The sequence below is a fragment of the Dama dama genome, chromosome 5, assembly GCF_033118175.1.
Source record: "Dama dama isolate Ldn47 chromosome 5, ASM3311817v1, whole genome shotgun sequence".
NCBI classification, from domain to species: Eukaryota; Metazoa; Chordata; class Mammalia; order Artiodactyla; family Cervidae; genus Dama; species Dama dama.
This window is the reverse complement of record NC_083685.1, coordinates 28,830,742-28,853,624: the sequence shown is the minus strand read 5'-3', so window position 1 is coordinate 28,853,624 and position 22,883 is coordinate 28,830,742. Positions and strand designations below refer to the sequence as shown.

Sequence of the window (22,883 nt, the reverse complement as noted above, 5' to 3'; positions counted from 1 at the left end):
ACAGTGATTCAGATACACACACACATATATTCCTTTTTCAGATTGTTTTCCCTTGTAGTTTACTACGGGATACTGAGTATAGTTCCCTGTGCTATACGGTAGGTCTTTGTTATTTATCCATTTACATACAGCAGTGTGTATCTGCTAATCCCAAGCTCCTAATTTATCCCTCCCCAACCCCCTTTCCCCTTTGGTAACCACAGATCTGTTCTCTATGTCTGTGAGCCAGTTTCTGTTTCATAGATAAGTTCATTTGTGTCATATTTTAGAATCCATGTATAAGTGATATCATATGATGTTTGTCATTCTCTTTCTGACTGACTTCACTTAGTATGTTAATCTCTCGGTCCATCCATGTTGCTGTAAATGGCATTATTTCATTCTTTTTGTGGCTGAGTAATATTCCATTGTATAAATATGCCACCTCTTCTTTATCCATTCACTTGTCTATGGACATTTAGGTGGCTTCCATGTCTTGGCTATTGTAAACCATGCTGCTGTGAACATTGGGATGCATGTATATTTTTGGAGTATGGTCTTCTCCAGACATATGCTCAGGAATGGGACTGCTGGATCATATGGTAGCTCTATTTTTAGCTATTCTTTTTATCCTGTTCATTACCCAGGAAGCAGCCCAAAGGAGGTGATTACTTTCTTCAACCAAGTGAAGTCAGTAACATACTTCTTTATTAAGGTGTATAAATCAGGAGAGGTGATGGGGGTGGAGCCAATAGAAATTTTAGTCTATTTTTGAGAAGCTCACTCTCATGGTATGCAGTCCTAGGTGCTTGTGGGTGACAGGAAGCATGGAAAGTCAGCTGAATAACTTGACCATTAGCATACTGCTGAGTGGTTTCCACAATAAAACTACACCATTGTTAGATTATAAATGTTCCCCAAACCGGAAAACAGTATACAGCTTCTTTTCAAGGGCTATAATAATGTGACTTCAGTGAGCTGATCTGCTTGGAACTTCAACATCACAACCTAAAAAGGTGTCAACACTGGTGGTGTCAAAGCCTGATGTGGCCTGTCTGCCAGGATTCGGGAAGGGGCGATGCTCCGAGCCAGTAGGCAGTCTCACCAGTAGACAGGTGGGTCTACCTTTGGCAGGAGTCCCAAGCCTAGCAGGTGGGAGGAATCTCTGAATCTGAGCTATATTGGGGCCTGACCTATAATAGTGACTATGTTGTGTTTGGTACAATAACACATCCAAGTGGTAATGATGGGAATCTGAGCGATCCAGATTCATTCATCCCCAGGAGTCCTGTCACTGTCCTTGGAGAGCAGGCCCTTAGTGTAGGCATTTACATGAATGATTCAAACAGCATCAGCAACTGTGATTCATTTCCACAGTCAGGACTCCAAATAAAGGAGCCTTTAGCCTGTGGGTATATAATTTTTGAAGGACGTAGGACATTAGTATAACCCAGGAATAAGTAAAAATAGAGTAGGACCCTGGGTTTCAGCTCAGCTAATCTGTCAGCAAACCACGCCCAGATGAGTTAGAGGTCTCTGTGCACCAAGGGCTCTGCTGAGCCAGTAGCTTTGGGGGGAATAATGATGCCCCCCCAATTCTACAGTTGCTGCCTTTTCCTATAAAGCTGAGATGCTTCAGGGTTACACAACTGCATTCTTAAACCATTTCCACTTACTGAGTGAGGCTGTGGGAGCTTCCCACCTTGTTAATCACTGAGACTAAGTCAAGCTGCCCCCAGATGGAAGAGCAGGCCGGAGAGACCAGCAAACTCCTTCTGGTCAGGCATTCGGTTTTGACCAAAGCCTCAGAGCAGCCAATTAGGCTAGACAGTGGCGGTGGGGGGTGGGAGGGGGTTGTCATCACTGTGAGGGAGGTGACAGGTCTAAACCCCAAGAGGGACCTCTGGTGAAGGCTGATTTCCTCTGCCAGGGGCTCTAGTCACCAATGATCAGACCAGAGTCCTGCAGCCTGAAGACTTCAGCTCCTCAAATCGTGGGCGCTTGTTTGGTCAGGAGCATCTCCTCAGACACCAGGAATCAAGGAAGCAGGAAAACAGAAAGGTCACTTCCAAGTGGACACTCAGAGCTGTAACAACAGTAGTGGATTAGCCTAAAAGGTCCCAAACACATTGCTTCCCGTGTCCACTATGTGTGTGCATGTGTGCTAAATCGCTGTCGTGTCCAACTCTTTGTGACCCTATGGGCTGTAGCCCGTCAGGCTCCTCTGTCCATGGGATTCTCCAGGCAAGAATACTGGAGTGGGTTGCCATGCCCTCCTCCAGGGGATCTTCCCCACCCAGGGATCGAACCTATGTCCCCCACATCTCCTGAATTGGCAGGTGGGTTCTTTACAACTAGCGCCACCTAGCCTAAATCCCATTAATGTAATTCACATGCCCCATCTCACCAGGGAATGAGCTAGGATGTGACTTGTAAACATAAGTCATAACATTTCAGTTCCCTCCTCCCTTCCCACCCCTCCTACCCAATATTCAGGTGAGTGCTCACGACCTGTGATCCCATCCTGAGGCAGAGAGACCTTGACCTCATCCCTGTCTTTCTCCTTAAAGCCGCTGAGGCCTGAGTAGGAGAGGTCAGGGAATGCAGGGTGGGGGGCAGGTGGAAGGTGGCTCCCACCGGCTAAGTGAGGAGCCTTCACATTTAATTTGGAGGCAGCTCATGGCTCAGCGAAGTGAACGTCCAATGTTGGGGCCCGACACCCTGGAGCAGAAGTTGGGGTCCTTGGGCTCACACCGTCCATCTCAGCCTGGGGACCGTGAGCTCGGCAGCCTTTGCAACATCGAATTCCAGCTGGTGGTGTGGGTCTCGCTCACTGCAGCTGATGAGAGCTCCACTTGCAAGGCAGCAACTTCTTTTTAAGGAGATTACTTTAATCTGGGGTGTGTGTTGCCCTATTTCCAAGAAAATATCCTTAAATTCTTTCCCAGCTGACAGGTGAGGTCTAGGGTGTCTTCCAGGGCTGTGGGTGTCATTTCCATCACTTGTCGGAGCCAGTCTCTCCGGTCACATTAATCAGCATTGTAACCCAATTGAGGGCACAAAAGGTTCAAATATACGTCCAAGCCTACATGAGTTTTCTGGGGCTGCTGCCGAAACAAGTATCCAGGTGCTTAATAGCAGAAATTTACCGTCTCCCAGCCCAGGAGATGAGAAGTCCAAAACCAAGGTGTCAGCAGCTTGGTTCCTTCTGACAGCTGTGAGAACTGCCTGTTCCCATGCCTCTCACATAGCCTCTGGTAATTCTGGCAATAATTTGTATTCTTTGACTTGTAAAAGCATCACTTCGGTCTCTGCCTTCATATTCATATGGGTTCTCCTAGTGTCTCTCTGTCCAGATTTCTCCTTTCTCTAAGAACACCAATCATGTTGGATTAGGGGGTCTGGTCTATCTGCCCCATGTGACCTCATCACAACTAATTACACCTGCTCTGACCCTATTCCCAAATAGGGACCAGGGGCTTCAACATATGGATTTTGGGGGGACACAGTTCACCCCACAGCCTTCTCAGTGGTTTCCATGGGAATCTGTGTGGTTCCCAAGAGATTTCTCAGGGAAATCTCCCCCAAAGAACCAAGGTCACTTATGGCAGCCAGGACTACTGAAAAATTTCATCAATCCTGACTGTCATTTCTGCAAAGATCTGAGGTTTGTGTGAAAGTCTGTCAGGAGACCTAAACCTAAGAGTTCCCAGGAGTTGCATTCTTCCCTAACAGGCACGATGCTTCCAACATAGCACACGCACCTCACAAGTGAACTAGCCAGTGTTTCAGTGATTCATCTGGTTTCCGCTCACAGGGCATGTGGATTGTCTTCCTTTGTGTTGAGTGTGAATGTCCATTTCCATGAATGTGGTCTGAAGAGGCTGGAACCTTGCTCCAGTCCAGGACTGTTCTTAGTACTGGTTATGGTGACAATGTGGACTTGAGCTGGCAGCCTGACTGGGGAGAAAGCTCTCACCCAGAGGAGTGTTGCAACAACCAAGTCACTGTTGAGACAACTGAACTTGAACCTCCTGCCTGGTACTTGACATGAAACTCCCCACAAGCCTTCCTCACTAGCTGACAAAACAGACGAACACTTATCACCCCATGGAACACACAACTTGGTCATCATCATTGCTACCACATCCCATGGACTGTCCCTTCAAGTCCCGTTGATCAGCCCACAGGACCCTCACCTACCCTCTTCCAGGAAGCCACACTTTCCATCAGCCTCCCATCCTCACTGCCAAACTGTCAAGACTATAAAGAGTGAGATTTTTCTCTACTTGTGAGTTAACAGGTTAAACTGCCATGGTTTCATGAATTCTGGAAGAAGACACATGCATTCTCTGGGCCAGGGACAGAAGACTTCATGGCTCACAGTGATGCCAGCAGACAAAGAGAATCAGAGTGTCTTGTACTGGCTTCCTGACCCCAAACCCATTTCCACAAGACAATGTGATCTCTGCATGCAGTGGTTTGAGTTATAGGACAGAAACCCCCAGCTTAGGAACACAAACGTTTTATAATGGGTAGTAACTGTGCCTGCCTTTTGCTCTGCAGGAAGGCATTATTGCTATTTTCTAAGGGTGCTTGTTGTACAAACATCCTTGAAAAGATCATGTAGAACGAAGGCAGTCAGTCCTCCTATTTCTCTACAAAATGCAAGAGAGTGATGGAAAAACATCTAGCAGCATGCGACCAGGACAAACTGACCCAGAGCTGGTGCTACTAACCATTACACTGCACTCGGATAAGCTGAGCAGTTTTAGTCTTAAATTTAAGGCTTTTCTCCTTTTTAAAAAAGATTTTATTTGTGATTTGAAAAACTTGAATATGAGTTTTGTCAGAAATAGGAGTTTTACATACCTAAAGAAAGATATTTCGGTCATACTAGTAGTATGGGGGTTTCCTCGGTCTGAAACAGCAAGACCCACAAGGAAACAAAAGTATTAAATGTTGTTTTTGCTTAATTCGACAGTTCATTTTCTTTTTAAACAGAACTCATTTAACATTTTAAGATTTTTATTTAACACTTTTATTACAATATTTATGTGGCAGCAATATTTAACAAGCTTCTGAGACACAGGATAAATTTCTGATAGATTTTGCAACTCTGCCAGAAGTAGAACTCAAAATAAATGTGTTATTTAAAACAACTGTGAAAGTAATAATAAAAGAAGTGTTGTTAGTATTAAGGAGGTTTTCAGTGCAAGGCTCAATGGCTCTCCTATTTCACACAGAGAACAATGAAAAGAAGTACTTAAACCAGAAAAAAATTGCTAGATACTTAGAGCAATGCACAGTTACCAAGAGCTTGAGAAAATACATTGAGAGATATGTTTAACATTTGCCAAAAAGAAAACTTTAGTTGCTCATATGTGAAACCCCATAAATCATTCCATAGAACCAAGAGTGAAAGAAATTATTCCCTTTGTGCTTCAAAAATCAACTGGTCACATCTAAGCCAAAATTCACAGACTTCTTCTGGTTCTTCATTCTCCTCTCATTCCAAATAGGACTTGCTATTTTCTCCCTTCTAGATAATAAGTTCTTAGTCTGAGGGTCTCTGCTACCCCACTGGGGTGGCCCAGGAGTAGAATCCAAGGAATCCCCAAATCTCTGGAAATTCACATCAGTCTTGGGGTATAAGAGCATGCGCACATGCTTGGGAGGGTGACGGTCTTATCTTTTATCTTTTATCCAGTTCTCAAAGTGATCTGTGACTCAGTCAAAGTGGAGACCCACCAGCCTGTTGTAACAGTTTTCAGAGTAAAATATAAAGACAATTCACTAGGGTAAGTGAAGAAAATAGTATAATTTCTATTTATTTTCATGCTCTTTTAAAGATAAGCTTCTTACTGTATTTAGTATATCAGATTGAGAACAGCATATTACATTAATCATAAATATTAACAATACATATATGACAACATGTATTTTTATGGATTCATAATATATTGTCAGTTTACTAAAAAATTGTATTAATACTAATGGTGTGCCGAATCCAAAAGGTTGGAGAACGCTGCTTGAAATTAGTGATTATCAAGCTGTGTCATAGGATTCTGCAGGGCATCTCTAAATTACATGTGGGAGGAGGTGAAGGAACAGAACATTCTCAAATACTAATATATTTTTATCCACTTCAACTTTCCAAGATACAATTTATTTGGGGAAGCAGGCAGCTCACTGTGATTGAACAACCTCACTGGCCACCAGTGCTTCCAAAGGCACAGAATTTCTTGAGCTTCGTCACTGTGACTTCCCAAAAGGCTTCAGCTCTACCTTCTTCTTGGGTATATAATGTGTTGGAGTGTCCAACTTCTACAACAGCACCTTTGTTTTGCTTTTCTTTGTTTTAGTTTCCCCCAAGACTACCTCATTGCTCTTTCTTCAGTACAGATGGATTTGGCAACATTTCAGACTAAACAAACATCTTAGCTGACAGTTTAAGATTTGGGCATTATGCAAAGTCCTTTCCTGCCAAGTGATTTTCTTCCCAATCTGTAAGGTTTGGTTGCAATTTAATATTTTGACATGAAATATTTGAAAAATCTGAAAGGCAGCAGACCTTTATCGCAAATCTTCTACCAAAATTTCTGAGATTAAGTCCTAGATCTGCAACTTAAATGTCATCCCAATTTCTATCCCATCTTCCTGACACTAAATTTATTATGATGAAAAAGAATTTGCATTGATAAGAAAAGAAGCCTGGCTTTTAGGATATCATTTTTTTTTTTGCTTAGTTTTTTTTTTTTAATTTGGAATCTATGCATTAATGAAACCTATTTTTTTTTTTGCAGGCACAGAATGCAGGAAGAATATTAATAGTTTTAGAGGTAAAAGTGTGTGGATTGTGTGAGCTGGTCAAAACAGATGCATGTGTGACAGGTCAAGGGCAAAGCTGCTTCAGGAGAAATATAGGTGGCACTAAAGTGTAGAATGTTGCAAGAGTGCATATCACCAAGTAAGTGCACATCACCAACACCATAAAAGAAGCATTTAAAGGGAGTCACACTTCGCCTACAATCTGGAATCAAACACGCAAAAAGCAGAAGGAGACTGAAGGCAACCGGACTGCAAAGGGCTAATCACTTCCAGAAGCTCCCCGCCTCTCACACTGGGAGGGATTCCTCCCCCTTCTCAGGAGAGAACACAAGAGTTTTCCCAGGACTGGAGCCGAATTCCCACAGAGACTGCGACACTATAAAGTCTGCTGAATAAAGCAAGCTGTCCCTGCTTTTAGCTTGTGCTTAGACCCAGGGGATTGCACTTCCCTAGCATCTCTGCAGCAGTCTCTGCAGGTTTGGTTTTGCAGGAGATGAGAAGTCCTTCTTGACAGGCTTTGCAAGGCCTATGGCCGAACTCCCCCCACCTACCCCCGTCCCCCTTCACATGCACCACATCTGTCAACCTTTACCCTGCAAACCCTCCTTTACTTAGCTGTCCCCAAAGGAGATGCACTCAAGCCCACAATCAGGCACAGACAAGCTCCTTGTTCCATGGTTCAGGGAAGGGCAGTACCCAATGACACCACCCTGACAAATACCCATGGGAGAGTCTTTTCCTCTGAGGAATAACGACTTATCCAGGAAAAACCCATGCTCTTACAGCCAGGATAATCCACTAACCCATTCTCTTTGGGACGGTTACCTGTCACTTTAGCAGAGACGTGAGCGTGTCTTTCCAGCATTACACAGCCTAGACAGCATTCGGGCTCTGCTCTAGTGCTCTCAGGGGTGGGGATGGGGGCGTGCGTGCCCCCCAGTCACTCCTCCCTTCATTCCCCCTTACCTTGCCCAGCAGCCTGCTGTGTCCACAACTGCTCCTCACCTCACCATAGCTGCCCCGGAGGGTCTGGCCATGTCACGGACAGGTAATTTGGAGAAAAGTTTAGTAGTAAGAAAAAAAAACTACTGGAGCAACCATTCCTTCTTTCCCACCAAAGGGTGTGAAGGACAAGTGAAAGTGACATGAAATTTCCAGGCCAGGCATCCCAGCTTTGTGTTCATACTCGTGGTCCTGCCTCACTTTCCTCTGAGATACAGATGGATGCTCATTTAGTCATCTGCACAGGTAAACTCCATCCTCATCCATGCTGCTCCTGGCATGCTTGCACAGGCTCACATCTCAGCATCACATTCCTTCCTTTTGCGCTTGAAGTGGTTTGAAAACTGCCGGGGGGGGGAGGCAGAAGCCAATGGTCTGCTTGTTTTGCTTCTTTCTTTTCCTTTTAAGCCATTTTGAACAAACGGTTCTATGGAAATGAATAATAACTAATAATAACGATGATTAACAATCATAGTCACTCTGACAAATGGTCTTTCTGTCCTTTCTGTCCTCCCCCACCCACCAGCTCATTCCAGGCACCTGAGGATGCAAAGTGAACCCTGCACCCCAAGCCTCTGTGTCTGTGTGGACACATGCACTTGCCTGGCAGTCCTTCCCCTTGGCCTGAGGAGCTACGTCTTTGAAGACCAAGACTTTTCTGCAGGCACTGAGTCTCCTCCTTCGGGTTCCACGGCATTTTGTGATTATTTTTCTTATGTTCACCTTCCAATTTTCTTTCTTGATAAAAGAGGCCTTGCTTGGAATTCCAAAAACAGCATTATATGTTTCTAGCACATAGTAGTCATTCAGTAAAAGATGAACAAATACATGAAATGAGTTTCTTCAGTGCTAGGTTCAAAAACTTTGTGTTCCCAACCCGATTAAAAAAATATATTAAAAAAAAAAAAAAAAAAACTTTGTGTTTTCTTACGAAGTCCAGATGGAAGGAGAAAGAGAAGGAAAAATGGGAACAGATCTTTGAACTCTATGTATTTCACTTTGCAGATATCTCTGGGAGACGTCAAGGGAACTCTATGCTCACTTGAGAGCTACATGTGCCAAGTGAATTTATTCTGTGTACTGGACACAAAATAATGGGACAAGAAGTCATGGAAACAACAGAACAGAATAGCTCCTGGAATTCTTAGGAGGAATAGGCATCTGGGGACTCAAATTGTATTACAGAACAGTTGACTTGGCAGTAAGATTCATCCCTCAACCTTGTCAGAGACCCTCTGTGTCCACTCTTTTCTCCATTCTCAACTCCATGCCAGTCTCAAGCCTCTGTCTTGGTCCCTCACTTTCCTTGTCAACTCACCCTCAAGCTCTATCCCTGGGCACCTTCGGTGATCCGGACCTGAATGTGTCTCTGACAAGTACATACTCTAGAATTGATAAGGCAGAGATGAGAAAGGGATTCCTCAAAGTTTTTAGCATCCAAGTTGCAGATTTTGAGCACATCCATCACGGAAAGGTGTGTCCATCTGGTTACGTAGCATCCCACAGTTAAGGAGCCTTTGCACACTAGGCTAGGTAATCTATAACAGGTGATTGAATATTTTTGAGAAAACACATTTTAGTAACTTTTTCTTTGGATAAAATATCAGACTTATGGAAAGATTGCAGGAATAGTATAAGGAATTCCCATGTAGCTTTCACTCAGATTGCTTACATTTCCCTCAGATTTTTCCAACAGAATCTGGTCAACAGAACATGCTGGTCATAGCAAATACCCTCGTCCAACAATACAAGAGACAACTCCATACCTGGATATCACCAGATGGTCAATACTGAAATCAGATTGAGTATATTATTTGCAGTCAAAGATGGAGAAGCTCTATACGGTCAACAAAAACAAGGAAGACCTGGGGCTGATTGTGGCTCAGATCATGAGCTCCATATTGCAAAATTCAATCTTAAACTGAAGAAAGTAGGGAAAACCACTAGGCCATTCAGGTATGATCTAAATCAAATCCTTTATGATGATACAGTGGAGGCGATGAATAGATTCAAGAGATTAGATCTGGTAGAGTGCCTAAAGAGCTGTGGATGGAAGTTTGTAACACTGCAGAGGAGGCAGTGACCAAAATCATCCCAAAGAGGAGGAAATGCAAGAAGACAAAGTGGTTGTCTGAGGATTCATTACAAAAATAGCTGAGGAAAGAAGAGAACCAAATATCAAGGGAGAAAGGGAGAGATATACCCAACTGAATGCAGAGTTTCAGAGAATAGCAAGGAGAGATAAGAAGGCCTATTTAAATTAAAAATGCAAAGAAACAGAGGAAAACAATAGAATAGGAAAGACTAGAGATCTCTTCAAGAAAATTGGAGATATCAAGGGAACATTTCATGCAAGGATGGGCACAATAAAAGACAGAAACAGTAACGACCTAACAGAAGCATAAGAGATTAAGAAGAGGTGGCAAGAATACACAGAAAAACTATACAAAAAAAACAAAAAAACAAAAAAGATCTTAATGACTCAGATAACCACGATGGTGTGGTCATTCATCTAGAGTCAGATATCCTGGAGTGTGAGGTCAAGTGGGACTTAGGAAGTAATAGTACAAACAAAACTAGTGGAGGTGATGGAATTCTAGCTGAATGATTTCAAATCCTAAAAGATGATGCTGTGAAAGTGCTGCACTCAATATGTCAGTAAATTTGGAAAACTCAGCAGTAGCCACAGGACTGGAAAAGGTCAGTTCTCATTTCAATCCCAAAGAAAGGCAATGCCAAAGAATGTTCAAAGGTATGATGCTGAAGCTGAAGCTCCAATACTTTGGCCACCTGATGCAATAAGTCGACTCATTGGAAAAGACCCTAATGCTGGGAAAGATTGAAGGCAAAGGAGAAAAGGGCAGCAGAGGATGAGATGATTGGAGAGCTTCACTGACTCAATGAACATGAATTTGAGCAAATTCAAGGAGATGGTGGAGGACAGAAGAGCACGGCATGTTGCAGTCCATGGGGCTGTAAAGAGTTGGACACGACTTAGCGACCGAACAACAGATTGTTTCTATTTTCCTTCACTGGTTCTCTGTGTGTACATGTGTTTATACACACACGCAGAGAATATTTTTTGAATTCCAATTAATTTACAACTTTTGGAACATAAATTATTAGCAAATTTGAGTCTGCTTAAACAGGTGATAAATAACACACATTTTATGGTTTTTAATTTCCCTTAATTTCTAATATTTTGCTTGTAATACGGGCTCAGTTCCAGAAAGAAAAATATATTTAAGTCTTGATTTTACTTTTAAATATTTTTATTAACTTCATATGCTTGTAAGATTATAACTATATTTTCCCAAGTCCTGTGGTAGTCCCCAATAATAGGACTGACATTTAATGAGCCACATCAGTGCTTCAAGACACAGGATCATTATTGAGTAAATAATAATTATTGTAACATATATAATAATACACAGGGATGCTAAGAGACCTATCAGAAATTACTGGTATTCCTGAGGTCGCCATGGACTAGCCTGGGGACCAATGGAGAGAATTTTTAAATTTTTAAGCTGAGTTACTTCTCAGATCCACAAATAAGAGTTTGCTGTATCTATAGCTCTGCTAATAGTGACTTAAACACTTTTATGTTCCTCTTTCTCTAGCTTTGAGGCTGTATTCATTTAAAAATCAGATCTTATCTCCAACCAAACTCTGTATGTTATTTAGTTCAGCAGAGATCTTAGACTAACATCACTAAAAATAAATGTTTATGTTCCAGAAAAATGTTTTGAAAGTTCCAGAATGAAATCACAGCATCATTTTCTTCATCAACATTAACATTCCCTTTAAAAATATCATTGAGTTATTTCACTAGAATAAAATATTCACAGATGTGTACTTAAGACAAAAGCTTGATTCTGAGGACATATATACACACCAAAGTGCTCAACACAAATACTTAAAAATAAGCTATCAGCAAAAAGTACAAGTCTTATTTCTGACTTCTGAACTTAGATTTTCCTAATGCAACAACTTTCTGTGGCTCAGCCTGGCAATGGAGGGTGTCTGCTGAAATAGGTCCAAGTTACTCCTGTGTGTATAAGTACTTCACTTCTGACTTTATGGCTCACTCCCTGAATGCTGCCTTTACTCCACATTGCTTCAGTTAAAGTAAATCATAATGAGATTATTGCATGTTAATATAGGCCATAATCCTCTTTTACCCTGAAGATGACACAAAAATGAATTAATAGAAACGAAATCACTATTATGAATTAAAATAGCCTTTACCATGTATAGACTTTTAAAAATGTCAAAAAAGGAAATACTTATGACATATTATGTTGTAGAGAATATTTTTATAAAATCATCTTGATATTTACAGGAGAACTACTTTAGATTCATATTGCATCTAACCCATAATGGCTTATTTTGTTTAAGAAAAGGAAAAAGAAAAAAGTGCAACAGGAAAAAAAAAAACCTCAATCTATCTTATTATATATGCTAACTGTTAAATGAGGAAACGGAACAAAATGTACAGTTGAAAGGTTCAAAGAGCTTATGGTATCAAGACTATCATTTCTATTCAAAAAGCGCTTTTAAGGCAACCAGCGCTACCACAAGCACTTTAATAACCAGGGCAGGATATGCAGACAGCTCACCAGGTGGTACAGGTCACTATATCACCCGATTTATGTACAAGGTGCTGAGTTCTGAGGACAGGTAATAAGTGATTCTTATATAACAGAAATATCTCCTCAAAGTCACTTTTTGAGGTTTCTTTGTTTTTCACTGAAAATTTGAATATTGAAGTGAATACATTTTTGTCATGTTAAGTGGAAGGAAAAGTAGATGGTGACTTGGCTCCTGAAATGTTAATACTGGTCCTCAGCTCAACACCATACCAGTGTGCTCTCAGAGGGCCCACTCACGTTCCAAGGAGTCAGACCCCAAAGGCTAACAATCAGGTGTGCGTTTGGTTAATCTATTCCTGATGCTTTGCCTAAAAAATTGGCATTGGCTTCCTCAACATCTTTTTTCTGGAACCACGGCTTTGAAGTTGTTCCTTGCTGATACGCTTCCAGAAAATGACAGATCCCAGGAATGTCACTAGGAAAGTTTGGTGGAAGTTCTTCCCTTGATCGAGGTGTAAACACAAAACCAGGACAGTCTTTGAGTAATCTGGAAAGATTAAAAGGCAGATATTGGTCATAAAACTCAAGATCGACATAACTGTCTAGTCAAGAAAAGGCAACATAACTAAGGGAACATTCCTAAGAATGTTGATAAACCCACCATCTTCAGTGTGATTGACAAAAAATCCTAATGATGTTTACAAACATCATCACAGAATAACAATGGAGAATCAATTCACAATAACAGAAAGTCCCACCAAATAATGGATTTCACTCATATTAGGAAAAATAACTATAAAATATTTTTGTAAAGATATTATCTATGATCTATACAACAGTGTAATTCATAGTAGTGGGAAAAACCCAAATGATGCAAAGTCTAATAATATAAGAAAATAACATTATAGAACTGAAAGAGTTGAAAGATATAAGACACTATATCAATTCATTCATTTTGTAAATATTACTGAGAAATAATAATGGGCAAGAACTTGTGAAAGAAAAGTTCTATATAATACACACACACACATATATATATGAAAGTGAAAGTCGCTCTGTCGTGTCCGCCTCTTTGTGATCCCATGAACTATACAGTCCATGGAATTTTCCAAGCCAGAACACTGGAGCAGGTAGCTGTTCCCTTCTCCAGGGGATCTTCCTAACCCAGCAATTGAACCGGGATCTCCTGCATTACAGGCAGAATCTTTACCAGCTTAGCTCCCAGGGAAGCCATATATATATATATATATATATATATATATATATACACACACATACACACATAATGTGAAAATGGGGTTTTCCCAGTGACTCAGTGGTAAAAAATCTGCCTGCAATGCAGGAGATGCAGGTTGAGTCCTTGGACTGGGAAGATGCCTTGGAGGAGGGCATGGCAACCCACTCCAATATTTTTGCCAGGAAAATTCCATGGACAGAGAAGCCTGGTGGGCTATGGTCCACAGAGTCACAAAGACTCGGACACAACCAAAGCAACTGAGCCACACACAAAAAATGCAAGAATAACTTTGGGATCTCTTTGGATACAGTTTTTATGAATTCTAGGACTAAAGTGAGGTTTAGTTGTATATATGGATATTCTACTTAGTATCTGATATTTGCAATATTTTTTCTTCTTAAATTCCTAAGAATTAAATTTCCTCTTAAATTCAGATGTTCTACCAGCTTTTATTATTTGCTTCATTGGTCCATGAGCATAAACTCATTTTAAATTCTAATCACACTGATTAAGTTACTGGCTCCTCTTCCCATTTGCTTCCCGAGGTCTCTGTCAAATGCAAACTTAATAAGCATCTCTCTGATCTATTATTCAGGCCATGGATGAGAACAAGATCTAAACCAGCTTCTACAGAAAATTACTCATATCTTCCCTTCCACTCCCCAGCCTACAGTGGGACATCTAAATGAAAACAGTGATGATATTGTGCTAAAATTCGGAACTATAATGCTCTGTATGTGCTGAGGAAACCGTTATATAGACATGAAGGTCTCAAGGATTACAGACTTCAGACAGAAGACATGAGAGTGTTCAATTAACTAATTTTATAAGTGCATCAATAAATATGTAGTCTGCAAAAGAATAAAACAAGTGAAATGATCTTTTAGTCATGGATTCGTAAATATTTCAAGTACCTATTATTTATAAGGCATAGTAGTTGGTAGTATATAGTGAAAAATTACAGAATTCCACAGTATTGAAAGTGTAAACTTCAAAGTCTGATAGATCTAAGTTTGAATAACAGCAAAGATGTCAGATTTCTAGCCTTTAAAAGGGAACTATAATAATACACAGGGCTTCCCTCGTGATTCAAATGGTAAAGAATTCACCTGCAATGTAGAAGACCTGGGTTCAATCCCTGGGTTGAAAAGATCCCCTGGAGATGGAACCCCATCCCTAGCTTCCTCTCTTCCATCCTTTGGAGAAGGGCATGGCAACCCACTCCAGTATTCTTGCCTGGATAATTCCATGAACAGAGGAGTCTGGCAGGCTACCATCCATGGGGTCGCAAAGAATCAAAACCGACTGAGCAACTAACACTTTCATTTCCATAATAATACACATCTCTTAGGACAGTTATGAAGATTAAATAAATTGTTTAAACAAGATTTATTAATCATCAACTGGATGTCACATAACACCTGCCATATTGGTAGCGATAAGTTTGATAATATAAGGCATCGGGAAATAGAAACCTGCAGACACTATGGAACACAGATGGGTTTGGACAGCTGAGTGATGCTGAGTAAAGCTGAAACTGAGTAATGAAGCTCACGATCAGGGAATATCATTCATAAGTATGTTATCTAGAGACATGTGTATAAGTATATTTATCAAATCACTTTGCATAATAATGAAAAACTGGCTATCCTGAAATGAACCATGGACAGAAGACAGACTGGCTTACTTATATCCTAGAATACATATTACCTCACAGGCACATCTGGTGACATGTTAGATTTATCTCCGACCTGCCTGGGAGAACCAACTGTTAGATACTCAGGAATCTGCAAGCCAATTAAACCACGGAGAGTCTGAAATCAGCCACAGTGTAGTGTTTATACTTTAGAAATGGTAAATGCTAGAAGTCAGGGAGTATCTACTTCACTTCCCAAGCTGGTTGACCAGCTTACCACTGCATTTGGAATACTTTAACTGAATGAACTAGATTTATATGAACTGGATTTACATCTTATCAAGAAAAAAATCTCAAAAACATAATATTGGATGGATTCAAAGCAAGTTGTAAAAGAATATGGATAGGTTCAGTGGAAGTCTATTTTTCTCTGGTTTTATTTTTGTATCTGGCGCATTTAGAAGTGGCTTTAAAGCAAATCATTAGAATGTATTAAGAGCCTTTCTTAAGATCACACAGCTGGTAAGCCCTGTACTGGGGACTGTAGGAGATGTCTTCTGACTGCAAGTCCTATGCTTTTTAAAGAAACTTACAGATAAACACAGTGTCATGGAATTAGATGTGTTCATTAAATCATCTTTTTTAAAAGATCCAAATTTATAAGAAAAACAGGTTGGAAACATAAAACCATTTAGATGAAAGCTTGAGGGAAGAAAGATCTGAGATTAGCAGCAACAGTCCCAAGGCGGATATTCACATGCGAGGGCGGTTTTCTTACTCCCAGCAACTGGACACCACGTCCTCCAAGTGGCTGCATCAACTCTCCTAATTCTGTCATCTGCCCTTTACACTCCTTGCTTCCTCATGGAATCCAAGTCCTGCTTCTGTGTCACCTCAGGAGTTCCTAGGTCAACCTTCCCACCCACAGGGGTGGCTCCATTACGCCCCATCTGCCAGTTTTGTCTTTAATGATCTTGGATCATCACATACCCTTCTCATCAATCCACTGATCCAAAACTTAAAACGATACCGAACCTAGTCTCTGTGAGTTCTCTGCACTTCAGTAAAAACAAATAAAAATGCAGGAAATTGTCCCCGAGAATAAAACTCCTCATGACATTTAAAAGAAAGGAATGTATAACTGCTATTACATTGCTACTTTCTAAATTACTGATTAGAATTTGAAAACAGAAGTTTGAAGGTAGTGGATATTTTTGGGTGTGGGGATGTAGTCTGTGTCCTAAATGTACATGTTTCATAAATATATCAAGGAAGGTATGCTTCCTAATATTATTTTGTTGAGAAATACCATTCCAGGATTTAATGTTGTATCATTAAAGCTCTGCAAAGAAACAATCACCTTTTATATCTGCATAAATTCTCATAAAATCTACCCTTGTCCTGAACTTAACCATTTCAGGCACAGGGATGAACTGAGATGACCACGTGAGGGTATGTCCAGGGCAGGAGAGGAATGTGTCTTTGAACAGGTGGCATCTGACTTAAGGTCAGATCACGAGAAGGAGGAAAACCGGAGATGATCCGGGAGAGAAAGGGAAAACAGGCACCCTCCATTCAGGAATCAGTTTAGCAAGTCTGATGAATAAAAACGAGGCTGGGGTTGCAGGAGATCCGTGAAATAAGGAGAAAGTGGAAGAAAATGAGGTGGTAAGAGCTGATGTAACTATGACCAGAGATAGCACTTGAGTCAGTGGTTACAAGTCTGATTTTATTCTGGTTGCAGCAGAGGCCACTGGAGGGCTTGTAGGGCAGGGATGACAGATCTGCTTATGGTTTAGGAAGAGAACTTAGCTCTTGTGTGGAGGATGAGCCAAGGAGCAGGCACACAAGATACAAGAGTGAGGGTGAGGCTGGGCTGGGGTGGTGGCGTTAGAGGAGGTGAGAAAGGCTATGTGCAGGACACACGTGTGGAGGCAGGGGTGGGGCATGATGGGGAGAAGGGAGAGATCACTCTGAGGTCCCTGGTTTGAGTAACTAGGTAGACACTGCTGCCCTTTAAAAAGATTGATGGAGTTTTGCTGGGTGGGAAGTAGATTTTATCCACATGGGGGTGGGGAATTGGAAATCAGTTGTTCTAACATCATCACATTAGCCATCTAATAGGTCAGTTAGTCATCTGAGTAGAAATGCAGGACAGAATTATATGAGTTTAGCTCACTGGAGAATCATGGGTCAGGCTAGAGATAAAAGTGGTAAATCATCAAATTTCGGAAACATGAGAATACAGACATGGCTCTGGGCAGGACAATTTTCCAAAGTTTGGTGGTTTTGAGACAGTCTGGGACCTGGGGATCCTTTGCTGCAATGCTTGCACCTGGACAAACTTCTCCTCCAGCAACAAAATACAAAGAAACTGTGGGAGTGAAAATAACTGTGTGCATATGCAGCTGGAGCAAATTTTGGACCAAAAGATACACAAAGACCAAAAACCCAACTGCCACTTCTGAGAAGCAAAAGCAGGGGATTGGGAGCAAAAGTAGGGTACTGCACATTCCCCCTGCACTCAACGCCACCAGAGGGATGGGGAATCCACCTAAGCCACCCCTTCAACCAGACCCCTGGACACACCCTACCCTCACCCCATAAAAGCAACTAGCTTATCCTCCACTCCAGGAGCAAGCAAGGGAAATTTGTTACTTGGTCTCACTCCCTCCTGCTGCAGCAGGGGCCCCAATAAAGCCTTGCCTAAATTTTCTGTCTGGCCTCTAGTCAATTTCTATTGTTTAAGGATGTCAATAACCCGGTGGGGAACGGTTTTGTTGAGACAGCAGCAACCAAGACAAGGAGAAGGTAGAGCTAGGAGGGAACCTGGTGAATCTGTTGTCACAAAAGCCTGAAGAGGAAGATATTCAGAACATCCTGAGATGGTGAGGAAGACAAGGAGAGAGAACTGACCCTGAGTTTAGCAAGGGGCACCCATGACCCTGCTTGGATCCATCGGAGTGGCCTGTGAGGGACAAACGCTGACCAGAGTGAGCTGAAGAGCAGGGGGAGGCCCTGAGCATAGACGACCTGTGTGCTGAGTTTTTCTGGAAAAGGAGCAGGAACTTAAGGAGACAGCAGAGATAGTCTTGGAAACAAAACAAAGATATTACCTTTAAAGAGGTAAGTAAACAGATATGGCTGTATTTTGATGGGAAGAATCATTTCCTTGGAGGAACTGAACATAGAGAAGGCTGATATTTTCTAAAGAAACTGTTTGAGAGGACAGCAAATCCGGAGCAGGGCTGTCAGTTCCCAGGACAGGAACCACACACAGTCAAGGGTGCCAGGGAGCAAGGTGCACTGGATCTGAGCATGACGCTGGTGCGGTCCTTAGCAGGTTTCAACCTTTCTTGTGCAAAAGAAAGCAAGGTTTTCAACTTAGAATCAGGGCTGGAAAGGAAAGTTGTTTGGAGTAGAAAGAAGATGCTAGGAAACCATCATAGAGACTAGTTCACTTGCTTGGTGTATGTTAGCTACCATATAGATCTGGAAAATCTTTTTGTTCTTCGAGGATTTCCATTATAATTTGATTTTTCAAAGCAGATAAAACGTATACACACCTGGCACATGAATTAAGGGCATTCTTTTCGGGGACCATGCCCATCAGCTTGTGTGGTCTCTCTAACTCTGGTCAGAGTCAGAATACCTCCCAAGCCCGTGAGAAGGAATATATTATTACCCTTTGCTTAAAGGATAATAATGGGGGAGACAGGATATACATCAAGGATGACAGCCAGGCTACAGTTATCTCAGGACTAAAAAGTAGACTAAAAAGTAGTTTAAAAACAATTAAAATGAGGATGACACAATTATGGCTTTTCTCTAATATTATCTAAGCAAGAAAAAGTTACGAAGAATGAGACAAATCAATGAACAAAACTGACAACTGCATATAAAAGAGTACATTTCAGGCGCTCAGTGGGGTCATACCTGTAAGTGGTTGGGCTGACGTTGATTTTCCGGGGGACACTGCATGATTCAAATTTGTTAGCCAGGGTGACATTGTTTCCAAAAAGGCAGTAACGAGGCATTTTAACTCCAACAACTCCAGCAAAAACTGACCCAGAATGCAGTCCAATGCGCATCTGAAAGCAAAAAGTAAGTCAGTGTTCTCGCCACTGGAAAAACACTCCTGCTTGTCAGTGCTGTTTGAGGGACTGTTGAAATTATTATACTCTTCGCTCTTCCCACACCTCCTCCTTCCTCCAAACCTCCAGCTGATGTTTCTCTACTCCTTCCTTCCAAGGAAGAACCCCTAGTGCGGCATCAGTCACCCCTCTTCGCTTCTCCAGGGATGCACTTGGGTTTATCACACAACGTGTATTTCACCCGTCTTTCCTATCTGAGTCAAAGCCCCCCACAAACCTACCACAGTCGCCATGGTGACCAGACGCCGTCTCTGCGGGCTGCTTACATGAACCTGCTCTGTCCATTGGATGAGAGAGACAGGACTTCTGGAACCCAGAAGCTGTTTCCCAAAACACGGTCACTTCTCAGGATATAAAGTGTGGGTGTTCAGGTATTTTGCTCACAAGAACTTTATGCCAGACACTACCTCACTATTCAAATAGCCAACTCGGGGAGAAAAAAATTGTAATATTGAGGCAGAAAATGACAGAGGAAGCAGAAAGCTGGCATTGCTGAGCCTGGATAGCAGCAACTATAAACACTTCAGTCAACAACATCTGGATCCTTGGAAAACAAGAGTCGTGCCATATCTGGGTATAAGAGGCAGTCAGAATACACTGAGGTGAATGTTTAGGAATTCTGAAAGCTTTTGATAATTTGTAGAGCAGTTAAGACAATGTTTTAAACTGGGATCTTTTAGACTGAAAACTGGCTGATCTTAGAGGAGGCACAGATTTTTAAATCACTGCTACAACAAAGCAAGTGAGAGTAAGGATGTTTAAGATGACAATCAGACACCACGTTTGCTATTTCCAAGTTCTATGTTCAGTTGACCATTAAAACAAGTTCCATTAGATCCCTGTATTGTACACAGAGGCTAAAGACTTAGTCACTTAGATGTAATTTGGAATACAGGAGACTCCAGATTTCCCAAGTTTTATGGCTAATTTTAGACCTCTTCTAGAAACTTCTGAGAATCATTTGTTAAACCATGAATTCTGCAAAATTTTTAAACAAAGGCACGATACCATGAATCAGGGGATTTGTATTAGAAACCAAAATTCTGCTAATAGCTGGCAGTCTGACTTTTTTAATCGAAGTATATTTGACTTACAATATTATTTTCAGACGTACAATATAATTGTTCGATATTTTACAGATCATGCCCCACACAAAGTTATTATATAATGTTAGCTCTTTTTCCTGCGCTGTACATTACATCCTGTATCTTACTTATTTCATACCTAGAGGTCTGTAGCTCTGACCCCCACTCCTGCCCTCTCCCTCTACGTGCTTCTCACTGGTGACCACTGAGTTATTCTCTGCGTCTGGCTGTCTAACTTTCTCTAAATCTCCATATTTCCCCTGTACTCTTTCCTCACCTAAAAAACTCAGGATTGGGTTACTTTTAAAGCCTCTTCTTCATCAGTTTTACTTTAAGCACAAAAACATAGATTTCTATTGCGTTTGGCTTTTTCTTCCTTAGGAAAACATGGTTCTATACATAAACAATTAACAAAGAACAATTTAAACAAACCAAGAAAAGGTGACAAAAGGCTATCTTCTGCTTATAAATACCAGGCATACTTTCATAAGTTTTTATTTTCTTTGGGCACTCTTCTCATTAAACCAGTTTCTCCCTTGTACCTAGTTACTCTAGCTTTTAATAGGACAAGTTCATTGTAGTGTTTTACTGTTTCTATTGCATAATTAATATAGAAATACATCCTCCTTGTAAACATCCGAACAACACAGACAGGGCCAAGGTCCCTTTGCTTTCTCCCCTCCCTCCCTCCCCCAGCCCTGAATCGCACTTTTGACTCCAGTCCTGAATCGCACTCTTGACTCCAAAGCTTTCTTATCAGAGAACTTTGTAAATTTACAAGCACAAAAATGGTCCAAAGTGTGAGGTGCCCATCATGCCCCAAATGGAAATCTGCTGAGGAGTCTCCCATCCAGGGCCACTCTAGACGGAGCCCTTCCACACACTGGCTGCTGGGCTGGGAGGGAGGCTTCAGAGCATGCAGTGAGTGCATTCTGCCCTTTCTGTCTCCCGCTGTGATTCTCAGCCTGGGCAAGGTCTCCATCGTAAGACACAGTTCACCTGCGGTCTTCCAAGCCTCAGCGGGTGGGTGGGTGTTAGTGAGGAAATCAGTAGAATAAGCGAGTAGACAGTTAGTACACAAGACATGCGGCAGAAAGACACAGAGTTTGAAACCAAAAACATTTCCTATTCTTTCACTGTGATTCCATTTCATGGGGAAGGAGGGGAAGAAGTTGTAAAAGCCTGGGCTTTGCAGCCAGAAACACACAGCTTCAAATCCAGTAGAGTCTTGACCGCCCTTGTCCATCACTGAATTGTGGATTCCTCTACAACATGGTTCAACTATATCATACATTACATATACTACATATATACTAAGTAAAACGATGTTTAAGTCACAACTGCTCCTGTGACACACATCAGTGTTTTTTTCTCACTACTAAAAAGAGTCTGCACTTGTGGTAATTCATGAGTAACCCCTAAGGCCACCAGAAATTTCCTAGGTCAGTACAAATAAAAAGGCATGTTTAAACCTGAATTTATAGGTCAGTAAAGCTAAATTATTATCACCTGGGTAACCATCTTTGAAATTAGCTATAAATAATTCTTGCAATTGCAAAACTGTTAAGTACATTTCTACAAATGTCAAAAATCATGGCACTAACCCCCTTCCCCAAACATACACATCTTAATTATAGAACCCATTTAAGTGGAGATCACTGGGTTTATTATTAATCCAGATATTTTAGGCATTCACTTTGATGCTATCAGACTCCTTATCAAAAAAAAAAGCAAAATATAATTATCTTTTAAAAAATTATAGAAATTAGCTATCTGGAAAAGTCAGACACTGTGATGCTTTTAAAACACAGTGGAGAATTGTTTCACACTCTTCCTATTGCGACCTGGCATCTACGTCTTCTCCCTTCTGGGCAGGCTTAAGGTTGCTTTGACCAATAGTATACAATGGACGTGTCACCGTTTATCTCCTAAGGCCAAGGTGTAAAAGGCCATACAGCAGATACCGACTTTGTTCCGTGGACACCCACCCCCAGGTAAGAAGTGTGACTGTCCCGAGGCTGCCCAGCTGGAGCAGGACATGTAAGCACTAGGCTGACAGTCCCAGTGGGGTCCATCCTCTGCCATGCCCACCCTCTGCCATGCCCAACCACAAAACCAGGCAGGTGAGATAGGCGGTATCTTGAAATAATCCTCTGGTTCAAGTGATGTAATTTCAGCTACTCTGCATGCCCTCAGCCACTGAGAATTCCCAGTGGAGGTACCAGATACTGTGAGAAATGACAAGGTATTCATGCTATGCCTCATCCAAATTCCACTGCACAAAATCAATGCATCACGAAAGCTCTGTGGTTTTACACCACTAATTTTAGGGAAGTGTGTCACACATCAGTATATAACTGGGATGAC

The 22,883-nt window shown here is 41.5% G+C and overlaps 1 protein-coding gene across 6 annotated transcripts in view; it reads right to left on the bottom strand.

Moving 5' to 3' along the window:
- Nucleotides 1-4,989: 4,989 nt before the first annotated feature.
- GUCY1A1 (guanylate cyclase 1 soluble subunit alpha 1) overlaps nucleotides 4,990-22,883 on the bottom strand; it is a 70,232-nt gene continuing 52,338 nt past the window's right edge. For all 6 annotated transcript variants that reach the window (XM_061142239.1, XM_061142241.1, XM_061142240.1 and 3 more), the window contains exons 8-9: nucleotides 19,214-19,368; nucleotides 4,990-12,951 (exon numbers count right to left, since the gene is read on the bottom strand). In XM_061142239.1, the coding sequence (XP_060998222.1) occupies nucleotides 12,750-12,951; nucleotides 19,214-19,368 (357 nt within the window). In that variant the 3' untranslated portion in view covers nucleotides 4,990-12,749. The remainder of the gene's footprint in view (nucleotides 12,952-19,213; nucleotides 19,369-22,883) is intronic.